At 40.2% G+C, this 12,153-nt stretch overlaps 1 protein-coding gene across 1 annotated transcript in view; it reads left to right on the top strand.

Moving 5' to 3' along the window:
- The window catches only part of STPG2 (sperm tail PG-rich repeat containing 2), a 209,759-nt gene that overhangs the window by 123,524 nt on the left and 74,082 nt on the right, over window positions 1-12,153 (top strand). Inside the window, exon 12 of the mRNA XM_044429221.1 lies at window positions 458-588. Within this exon, the coding sequence (XP_044285156.1) occupies window positions 458-588 (131 nt within the window). The remainder of the gene's footprint in view (window positions 1-457; window positions 589-12,153) is intronic.

Raw genomic sequence — 12,153 nt, 5'->3', positions numbered from 1 at the left:
CTGTTGACCTGCACTTCATTGAGATGTTGTTGCTTAATTCAGTGACACTTAATCTTTAAAAAAATGAAAAAAAAAATAAACTGAATGCTGAGGGCATGCTGTTAAGAGCTGAAAAGCTTTCAATTTGGGTGAAGTCTTCTGTAAGAGATGATGGAAGAGATGACATTTGATTGCCCAAATGTCAAGGGGGAGGACATAGGCTATGAGCTTGTTATTATTACATCACATCAATATCCCACTTTTGGTGAGGGACACCATGGATAAGTGATTCTATGTACATGCTAGAACCAATGAGCTAAAATAGGAGATTTGGCATTCCTGGTTTTAAAGGAGAACCAAGATATAGCGGGCATTATGAAATCCTGGTGGAATGGGACAAAAGCAATGATAAGCAGTGATACCTGGATTCTCTGCAGAACACAATAATTTAAAAAATCATCTTATTTCCCCTTATTAGGGCCAGGAGCATACAACCCAGATGCATGCAACTCAAGAGCAAGATTGTCTTCCAGGGTTACTGTATGGATTTCTCCGGTCGAGCGTTTTAAAGAGGCAAGAGATGACACTCCTGGTCCTGGGGCATATGAGGTATGTTGATATGACAGTGTTATTAGGTAAGTGTTTGCTGCTGATCTTTTAGCAGAATTGCCACATGTACATAATTATCTCCTACAGTACCATAGTAGTTGTGACATTTAAACAGCAGGGTGCAAAATGTTGATGCTTTCATTTGACAGCAAGATGTGGGAATGCAAATACAACTCTCATTTTTTGCTGCAGCAAAAATTTTGGCTGCAGTTCTGTGTGTGTGTGTGTGTGTGTCCTGAATTTAATGGAATTGTCAAAAATTACGTTAAGTGTCTTGTGATTGAGATGGATGGGACATTTCAGGCACCTTAATTTGGCTCAGTGCAAATTTGAACCATTTACTTTGTCATTTGAATTTTCACAGAAGCCCTTTGCCCTTTCACAAAGAAAGGCAAATTATTTCCAAATCCATAATATGGAGGAGCACATTTTATGGATTTTTAGATATTATGACTTTATGGAATTAATTTTCTGCACAGAGAACTTAGTTTGACTTCTGTGGGATGGCAAACATGGCTTATTCCATGAGGTATTTACTCTAGTGTAGATGGATTGAGTTGAATGAGATCTCCTCTTTTGTGCTGTGGATTACTATTGTATTTTGTTTTGGGAATGTTTATGATAAAATGTTTATTAAATGCTAACTTTTATTGTGAAACACTTTGGCAAAGATACAGGATAGAAGTCCTGAGCTAGGAGCTTCCACCAAACACACTCAGGTTAGCATACCACATTTTGAACTGAATGTATTTCTGTTTCTCACTCTTCAAATGGGGCCTATAACTGCTCTCACTGCCCTACCCTGGAAATGGCACTATGGACAGAGCTCAAAGCAATAATCTACCATGTATTTCTTCATGCATACAGAAAAGAAGTAAAAGCTTAGCCAGGAAATTCTCTGCTACCCAATATCTCCATGGGCTTCCCTGCATGAACATTTTAACCTAGCAATTTATGGAGATTTTTGTTTCCAGATTATTTGTGGGATGGAGATTTGCTGAAGAAGGTGTTCCCCAGGTAGGATGCTATTATGGAAAATGCCTTGTCTTGAGAAGCCACCAACTTCATTCTCTTGTTAGTAGGTCATATTCCAGTGCCTCAAAGGACAATAGCAAATCATGGGTAGTTCAGGCAGGAGGATAACATCTTTTGGCTGTTCTAAGTCCAAATTGTTTAGCACTTTGTAGGTAAGAAACACCACCTTGAATTGGGCTCAAAAACAGGTGTAAGTCAGCAAACAAAAACCACATGACCAGGCTTAATCTGGCGGTTGCATTTTTGCTAGCTGTGGTTTTCAAACACTGATCCAAGGCAGACACACACAGATTCCACCTCAGTGGTCTGGATGAGAGCTAATTAAAATATGGATCACCCTGTCCAGATCTATGTTTCCTAAGGAGGGATGCAGCTGGTGCAGCAGACAGAACTGGCTCCTGGCTCCTGAAATGTGTTACTAAATGATAGTAACACATTTTCTATGTATTTTTTCTGCCTAAGCTTTGTTTTTTTATTTATTTATTTATTTTCCGATTTATATCCTGCCTTTTTCCTACAAAGGGCTCAAGGCAGCTTACATCATCTCTCCTCCATCTTATCCCCACAACAACAAGCCTGTGAGGTAGGTTGGGCTGAGAGTCTGTGACTGGCCCAAAGTCACCCAGTTGGCTCCATGGCTGAGCGGGGACTCGAACCCAGATCGTCTGAGTCCCAGTCCCACGCTCTTAGCCACTACACCACACTGGCTCTCTTTCCAAGGGTTACTTTTGGTCAGGGATTGTCATCATCTATATTGGGAACTCATATGGCCTTATCCGAGGTAGGCAACCTTTTTGAGCCAGTAGACACATCTGGCAGTTTGGCAAACTGTATAGGGAAAGCTGAAGGTAGAAGAAAAGGAAGACCAAATATAAAATGTAATGAACTCCTTAAGGGAAGCCACAGCCTTGCCTTGCATTTGCAAGAACTGAGTAAAGTCGTCAAAGACAGGACATTTTGGAGGGTGTTCATTTGTAGGGTTGCTGTAAATCAGAGATGAGTTGACAGCACATGACAACCAACACCTGGGCACCACCAGGAAAACTGCAACCACCACCACCAGTACCACCCATCATGAGAGATGTGATTACTCACAAAGGGCAACTAACCTTACAGAAAGGCAGAGGTCCCAACACATGAAACAGTACTATTTAGAGAAGGGATGTCCTCAGTGACCCCAAAGGATAGGAAGGATAATGATGGTGGTAGGGCTTCTGTGGACTTTCTGTGTTCGCAGAGCTGGGGTGGAGTTCCCAGCATACAGGAGGGAACAGGGGATGCCATTTTCTTGCTTGCACTTTGATAGGAAGTGTATCAGTCTAAGCCTTCACTAGTTAAGGCTGTTGTAAATACATATGTATATGGATAATATTATGGCCCATAATTCTATCAATTCACTGGAAGGAAAATGATTCTGAGGGATTAAAGGGGCAAAACAGTATAAAATAATTAAAACAAATAATGTAATTAAAATATTCTAAATGGTGACCACATTTCTAAAGGTGGAAAACCAGTTACACACCCATCCACACGCACAGTGCTATTCTTGAAAAAACACTGCATTTTCAATTTCAATTTGCTGTTTAAATCATAATACTGCTTGTGAGAATTCCAGCAACATAATTTATAGTTTATTTTACCCTAAAATGTGCAGATCTGTTAGCACAAACTGCAGCGGTTAATTTATATGCAGTACATGTGAATTAATCCATCATTTAAAACAATTTCTACCTGTTAGCCAACTTTATGACATTTTTGTCATATTGAATGATAGTCACTTCTTTAATTTGACAGTATGAAAGTTGGTGGTGTGTCAAATCTTTTTAGTATTCCAGAAGATCTACATGACTTCTCTTTAGAATGCAGAGTTTTCTTTTATTTTTCATATGTGGAACATTTGCTGACTTTAGAAAAGTATTATTAACCCAATCTTTCACTGTGTGTAGGCTGTAATATGAGCTTGCAAACTAGGATTGAAATGGAACAGTCACATACAGAATAGCACACATTTCTGCTACCTGTACGGTGTTGCTTAGTTACATATATAGATAGCATGCTTTAATTTTTATTTATATGAGGCCTGGCTTCATACTTAAAAATGGTCCATAAGTATTTCATGTCTAGAGAATCCTGCAGTGGCGTGGTTTACGTTGCTACATTATTGTATATTATTCATCAGTTATTGCTTTATTTAAAAATTAGTGCTTATACAGTCAGCCTGGTTGAACTTAAGTATTTGTGCAGTTGTTTGAAGGCATTTTGGCACATAAGGTACGGTATCATCCTGGAACATTGATCCTGGAACATTGATATTTTTGTCATCTTTTGCTGAGGTTTTTAAAGATATAGTGGGATATGCACGTGTTTGAGCGCATTACTCATCCAAGGTGGTTTTTACAGGGCTATCCTTCATTGTACATTTTTAGCTGTTCCTAATTCTTCTGCTTAACTGTTTTTTATAATTTTTTTTATTTTTGATAATATTTTATGTCAGGTTATTATATTTCACTGTAGTGTTTTTATGAACTATTGTAAACTACCCAGAGAACTCTGACTATTGGGCAGTATAGAAAAAGGAATTAATAATGGAAATCATTATTGCTATTAATATATTTTAAAATTTATTTCTTTAACATGGAAGTATTTATCCATGTCACCATACTATTGTTGTTGTTACTCGCAAAGTCGTGTCTGACCCATCGTAACTCCATGGACAACATTCCTCCAGGCCTTCCTGTCCTCTCCCATCCCCCGGAGTCCACTCAAGCTCACACCAACTGCTTCAGTGACTCCATCTAGCCACCTCATCCTCTGCCGTTCCCTCCTTCTTTTGCCATCTATTGTTCCCAGCATTAGACTCTTCTCCAGGGAGTCCTTCCTTCTCATTAGGTGGCCAAAGTATTTGAGTTTCATCTTCAGGATCTGGCCTTCTAAAGCCATGTTAAACAGTTGTTTAGAGTGTAGCATATGAATTCTTAAAACAGTGATCTTCACTCTGGCCAGACTTGCAGTCCACCTTTGGTTACACAAATGTGAGACAGCCCACATCCCCAGCAGCAACAATAGCTAGGCACGGCTTGCAATGCAATGCAGGCATGGGTTGTATTGTGCAGTCTAGGTCACAGCCTCACACCATTTTGAATCACAATATTTTCAGTACTGGGAAAGCTTGCTGTGTGTTTCAGGACAGAGGTGAGGAAGCCATACAATTTCTGTCATGTCGGTGTTTCCATAGAGTAGGGAAGGTTATTTTCAAGAGCCTACCAAACTAATGGCAATAATATAATGTAATATTGCATTATAATGAATTGTTATTATAATAATTATGTAAGTATAACATTATATTGTAATTAATATCAAGACAGCAACAATACTTAATTTGTCTTGTTAGTGTAATGGTTTTTTAAATTTGGTTTTAAATTTGGCTTTTAAATTTTATAGCGAATTTTTAATGATGATTTTATTTTCGATATTTTATATTGCTGTTTTTGGTATTTTATGTGCTTTTGTAAAGTGCCCAGAGTTTCTCAGCTATTGGGCAATATAGAAATAAAATACACACAATTAAATAAATAAAATAATGATGCAAGAGTTTGAAGGTATGTTTTCAGACGTTAAAAGTGAAGCCTGGAGTTTCAATTTTCATATGAGGTTTATCAGTGGTTACTTAATGAAATCAGTAATGGAACACAAATCTTTTTGAAATAAAGTTCCTTATCCCTGCTAATATTCCTTACAGTGTGCAAACAAAAATGGGGTCACATGGCATGGTGGTGTTTGGCTAGTGCTTACATTAACTGAGTATGCACTTTTGAATTTGCCCAAATCCTTCGAATGCACTGAGTTTTGTGATGGAAATACTGAGGTTTCTCAGAGGAAGAATCAATGTGGAACCTGCAAGACTGAAGCACACTAGTTTAATGGTCTGTGCCAGGCTCTATGCAGCATCCCAACTGCATATGCTGGTGAGACATTAGCTTCTGCTTTTTTGTGAGAGTAAATTATTAATTTGGTTCCAGTAGACAACTCTAATGGCATTGTTCAGCTGGTCAGTGTATGCCAGAAAGTTATGGCTTCAAATTAATTGCAATACAGGCTTGAAAACAACTCTGTCATGGTGCTATAAGGGCTCAAATGATGAGTTAGTGAAATGTTGTTGATGCACAGGAAGAAAAACCAGCTGAGGCTCCAAATCTCGACTGCCATGTGTTCCAGCCACCACTCCAGCTTAATACCTAGAAGATGACTTTATTATACAAATAAAGAATCTGACCACATCCACACAGCATGAATCAAAAGGCTGTGCTTCTACAGCGAACAGCTGTGCTGTTGGCCAGGAGCCTCTGTGTCTGTATCTACATCAGCAGTCTCTTGCCTTGGCACTGGTAGCTTTGCAAGAAGAGTGAAAGACGGTTTCTGTATAGCTGAGGGTTTTTAACATCATTTGGGTCCTTTTCCACATCATGAATCATAAGTTGAAGATATGGCTTCCTAGATACATTTGTAGACCGTGGTGATGCAAAAGGATCTTTGAAGGAAAGCAGTGGTAACGACTGGGGCAGCATTGTGAAGAGTTGGTAGAAGAATGTAGTAGGTCTCGTGACCTTCACTTGGCCAGGTCTGCCACAGAACCCTCCCTTCTCCAAGTGATCTGCATCATGTATGGGCCTGGAAATATCTAGGTATTTCTGCAGTGAATTATATTTTTGCAAAAGTAATATGGTTGAGTTTTCAGATTTATTTTAAGCAGTGTACACAAGCATAAGATAACTAGTCTAATAGATAATCGACCCAAATTATTACATAACAGTTTGCCAAAAATTCCCTTTATATATTTTGCTGGCACAATGCCCATATTTATTACTTCCTTTCTAAATTTCAGAGCATTGACATTGTTAAACTATTTCTTTTTCACATTCCAAATAATTTGATTTTCTGTGTGTCTATTGCCTGCCACCCACAGAAACAACCAATGCTTTTGTAAACAGCTTGATGATTATAGTATTAGTCACTATGAAAAGTCAGCAGAATAAATCTCTCTTTCACTGTGTATTGGAATCAGTTCTTTGCACAGCCATGGATGAAGGTGTTTGGCATCTTGGCATCTGTTTTCTTGGATGGATGAACAGCTAGAACAAAGGAGAAGATGGGCACTCCTTGGCGAAACATTATGTTATGGGGTTGATGGATGAATTATGGACTGGCTACCAAGGTCATTTTGTGGGGGAAAAAACCCCATGACTGCCTTTATCACTTTATTTATTTATTTATTTATAACATTTCTATGCCGCCCCATTCGCCGAAGCCTCGGGGCGGCTCACAACATAAATTAAAATATAATACATTAAAAATATAAAACAAATTAACAATATAAAATAAGTCACCCTGGCCAGATAAAATAAGCAAATAATATTAACAATTAAAATGACGTTTAAATAAAAAGGTCTTCGCCTGGCACCGAAAAACAAATAATGACAGCGCCAGGCGGACCTCTCTGGGGAGCGCATTCCATAGATTGGGTGCCACTGCAGAGAAAGCCCTCCTCCGGGTACCTACCCTCCGAATTTCTTTCACGGAGGGTTCCTGGAGAAGGGCCCCTCCCGCAGATCTCAAGGGGTGGGCAGGCGTATATGGATGTAAGCGCTCCTTCAGGTAACCAGGACCCAAGCCGTTTGTGATGACAATCATGTTTTTTTCTGTACATTCTCCCTGAGAGTGATAGCACATCATCAGTAGTGTCACTCAGAAGATATGGTCAGCACCATTTTCAGTAAGTGCAGCAGCAGCAAGTCTCTGTAGCTACTTTAGTGGCTTGTTCCTGGAAGGAAAAAAGAGAAGATTCAGTTGCTGGGAATGTGACAGGAATGTCGATTCAAAAGCAGTTCCCAGTCCTGTTCACATATTAATGTACCTGCAGCTGAAACTGTCACTGGATGCTCAGTAGAGATTAACTGGGTGGATACTACCCTGTGGGCATTTTTTGAGGTTTGTGATCCACCTGGTACTTTACTTGATGCTTAAACTAATACTGTCTTGTTTACTTTGGTCTTTGATGGCTAAATTGACTTGTTTGCTGGGGTTGAGGGAATTTTTAGTTTTTGGTTTAAGCATATTTTAGCAAACAAGAGTTCAATTTTCTAAAGGACTGTCTTATAAAAGAGAGCAAAGATTTGTCCTGCCATCTGAGGCAGGGGCAATACAAACTAAGAAGGAATTGGCACAGAATCTTGCATTGTGTCCACACTTGCTAATAGAAATGCTTGAAAGCTCCAGACCAACAGTCTTGACCTTCCTCTAAGGTACTGTAGGCTTTGAGGCCATTCCAGGCCATTCCAGCTATTTCATACTGTTATTCAAGTATGAATATGACTGCAAACCATGATCATTTTTCATTGGGTTGTTTTGGAGGGTAGTGATTGTCCTGCTTAGATAGTTTTAAAAATGTTTGGAAAAATTGTAGATTTTATTTTATTATTTATTTTTCAATTTATATCCTGCCTTTTTCCAACAAAGGGCTCAAGGCAGCTTACATCTCCTCCTCCATCTTATCCCCACAACAACAACCTGTGAGATAGGTTGGGCTGAGAGTCTGTGACTGGCCCAAAGTCACCCAACTTGCCCTCCACTGCAAGGGAATGCAACTTGCCCTCCACTGCAAGGGAAAAAGGGTCATGACCCACCTCTGCGTGGGACCCCTTCACATACCTGTATGTTGCTAACAAGTCCTCTTTGAGTCTCCTCCTCTCAAGGCTGAAAAGACCCAGCTCCTTCAGTCTCTCCTCATATGGCATTTTTTTTTCCAACTTAGAAGTGACAGATCACAGCTAATTATGAAGAACTTGGAATTGATGAAGTAATGGCTTCTTGATGTGGAATGAGATTAGAGGCAGAGCTAATGTGGAAACTAGGGTGATGCAGGGATTGGTAGCTGTGTGTAGGACACCAAGGAGCAAAATTATGTGCATTTTATTGGCTGTGGATCTCATTTGCATACAACAATAAGTCAGAACTCTGAAGAATCCTGCCCAAACTGTCCATAAGCTGTGGGATCAGAAATGAAGTCTAATCTCTTACACTTGGCTCCTCCTCCATTGAGAGCAGTTAAAATAAACTGGGATTAGAAACTCAGTACGTTGTTCAAGTTGGGTCTCCTGGCTTGTTGCTCCATTTACATTTGCTTTTAGTTCATTATTCCTGGCATTTTTAGGAGTAGCATGTCAGGAGCACTGGTCTGTATGAGATGCTAAACTTTTAAAGAGTTTAACTCTTCCAGCTGTGGGAGGAATTCTGCCTGGTCACTGCATGCAAACGAGGGCCATGTCATACACATGAACATTGCAGTTAATATTCCTTTCCTTCATTTTTGTAGGTTCCTAGACAAATCTCATTTTCCAAAGGTTATGCAGTTGCTTGCTTGCTGATCATGTACAAGCTCCCCCCCCAACACACCCCAGCTTTTGTCAGGAATAAAGGAAGCTTAATATTTATTTCCGTGATATAATGATTATATCATTAACTGATATTCCTACTGCTTATATTTAAAATCCAGGTTAACTAGTGTATAATAAATGCTGAGGGCATACAATATTAATATGAAAATGTGATTTAAAAGATTGGAATTTTTGACCATGCTACAATTTAATTCAAAAACATTATTTGTACTTTTTCATTATTTAGTTTAATCTCCCTATATATTTCTGCATCATCAGCTAAGAAAATGATAGTTCTGAAAGAATAGCAAATGCCATGTTAGTTTACTGCATTAGTTATTTTTAGGTTTCATTAAAATTATTTTACCTGGGATTCAATCTAACTAGCAGTAGTCAGGCATTTTAGTGTATATTTTTGGAGCTTTCCTTAAAAGCAAAACAAAAATTAACAGCATAGCTTTCTGGGACCTTCAGACAAAAACAGAAATCAAAGTCTAAAACAGTTTATCAGTATAATTGATTCACTTAAGTGTGGGCAGGCATTTAATTTGTTACTGCATTCTTATCTTTCACTTGTCAGACTGTGTTTATTCAAAATCATGCTCATGCATTTTTTACTAGAATTATCACAAAATAGTTTTCTACTACTTCACCCATTTCTGAGTATTTAACAACAACCATTTCCGAGTATTTAACATTGTTCCGATTGTGCAGAACTGTAATCAGTCCAATAATACATGAGTCTTTTCAGTAGTCAGACACCGTATGAAGACATCTAGGTGCAATTAACTGCAGTATGAAATTTTCAGCAGACATTTTGGCCTTAGAAATTAGGGTTGGCTTCTCACAAATGTTGCTTCTCCTGTACCCAATGGTGCTGTGATTGATGGGACAAGCATTAAACCAGATATTGCAACTCCTGATGGTTATCTGGTTCCAAGACAAAGACCTCTGACAACACAACACAAGTTGTTTCATGAATGGTTAGTCATATAGTATCAGGCCCCCAAGTATGCTGGGGTTGTGGATACAGTTGTGGGAACAGGTTGTACTAGCACAGTTCAGGAGAAGGTTGGCTTGAGTTCTAAATATCTAATTCTAAATACATCTATTTGTAAGTTAGCCCTTGTAAACATTAAGTGGGAGAAAAATGTTTGCCTTGGAGTGTAGTCTTAGACTCTTAATTTGAATTTTATCAGTTACAAACAAGGTTTAAAGTTGGCATGCATGCCTTGTTTGATTTCTCTTTGTAAAGGCAATGCTTGTTTGTTATAGAGACTGTATAAACCAGTAGGACTGACTCCAAGTTTTCGTGTCCCCAAACCAGCACCCCATGGATCCTCTTCTCTGCCAATTTTGAAAAGGATGATTGTGCTAGCAGGAGTTTTCCTACAGAGATCCTGTGATGATTTCCCTTTTCCTATTGTGCCTAGGGGCAGAAAAATGTACTTCTGCATAGTTGAGTACTTTTCCAGCTAAAAATAGAATGACAGAGGTGTGCCCCTTGGTTGCTTCTTTCACTCTTAGGTTTCTAATCTGTCCGACACTTCTTCCATTGGGAAACTAGAGATTTCACAGAGGCCCCTGTGAAAGTTCAGTGGCTTCTTGAAATAACTTCTGGTGTGGGAGATGTATCTGGTGGCAGCAGAGGGAAGAGATGAGATTTTCATTATTCAGATTGTTTGCTGGTGCCAGACAATTACCCCATTTGGAAATGAGGAATGTCCTCACAGCTCTGACTAGCAATGGGCCTCAGCAGGTTTCCAATACCACTGGCCTCTGATTCCTGGCCTGCTAACTAGTGCTTCTTTGAAAAAGCTAGCAGGGCCTTTGCTAATGTATGATACTCAATGCTCTTGCCATATACAGTACTTATACTTGCCCTTATTATTTATTTATTTATTATTTATTAAAACATTTTTATGCCGCCCCGAGGCTTCGGCGAATGGGGCAGCATAAAAATGATTGAATTTTTTGCATTTTAACTTAATGTTTTTATTTTTTAATATGTTGTAATTATTTTTTAACTTAACGTTGTAAGCCGCCCCGGCCAGATAAAATCCAATAATATTAACCATTAAAATGCTGCTTAAATAAAAAGGTCTTCGCCTGGTGCCGAAAAACAAATAACGACGGCGCCAGGCGGACCTCTCTGGGGAGCACATTCCATAGATTGGGTGCCACCGCAGAGAAAGCCCTCCTCCGAGTACCTATCCTCCTAATTTCTTTCACGGAGGGTTCCCGGAGAAGGGCCTCTCCCGCAGATCTCAAGGGGCGGCCGGGCATATATGGATGTAAGCGCTCTTTCAGACAACCAGGACCCAAGCCGTTTAGGGCTTTATAGGTCATCACCAACACCTTGAATTGGGCCCGGACTTCAATGGGAAGCCAGTGAAGCTAACGGAGAACTGGAGTGTGAACATAATGCCCAGTCCCCCTCAGCAGCCTGGCAGCTCTATTTTGAACCAGTTGAAGTATCCGGACCGTCTTCAAGGGTAGCCCCACGTAGAGCACGTTACAGAAGTCAAGACGGGAAGTCACCAGCGCATGTGTCACTGTCGCGAGGCAGTCGTACTCCAGGTAGGGGCGCAGCTGATGAATCAGCCGAAGCTGAAGGAAAGTGCTCCTCGCCACTGCTGTCACCTGAGCTTCCAGTGAAAGCTCCGGGTCGAGGAGCACTCCCAGGCTGCGGACCTTGTCCCTAAGAGAGCGTGCAACCCCATTCAGAACAAGGTTCAGTTCACCCTCTCCGAAGCCCAATCCGCCAACCAACAGGACCTCCGTCTTGTCTGGATTGAGCTTCAGTTTATTGGCCCTCATCCAGCCCATTACCTCGGCCAGGCACTCGTTCAGTACAGCCACTGCCTCACCTGGATTGGTGGAAAACGAGAGGTAGAGCTGGGTATCATCAGCATACTGATGGTTCCGCAGCCCACACCTCCTGATGACCTCTCCCAGCGGTTTCATGTAGATGTTGAACAGCAAAGGGTACAAAATGGACCCCTGCGGTACTCCATGTCATAGCTGCCATGGTGCAGAGCCATAGTCCCCCAGCACCACCTTCTGGAACCGGCCATTGAGATAGGAGCAGAACCACTGC

The sequence above is a fragment of the Varanus komodoensis genome, unplaced genomic scaffold (genome assembly GCF_004798865.1).
Source record: "Varanus komodoensis strain SLA01 unplaced genomic scaffold, ASM479886v1 scaffold2, whole genome shotgun sequence".
In the NCBI taxonomy this organism is placed as follows: domain Eukaryota; kingdom Metazoa; phylum Chordata; class Lepidosauria; order Squamata; family Varanidae; genus Varanus; species Varanus komodoensis.
The sequence above is the reverse complement of the archived record's forward strand: the minus strand, read 5'-3'. Positions and strand labels throughout refer to the sequence as shown.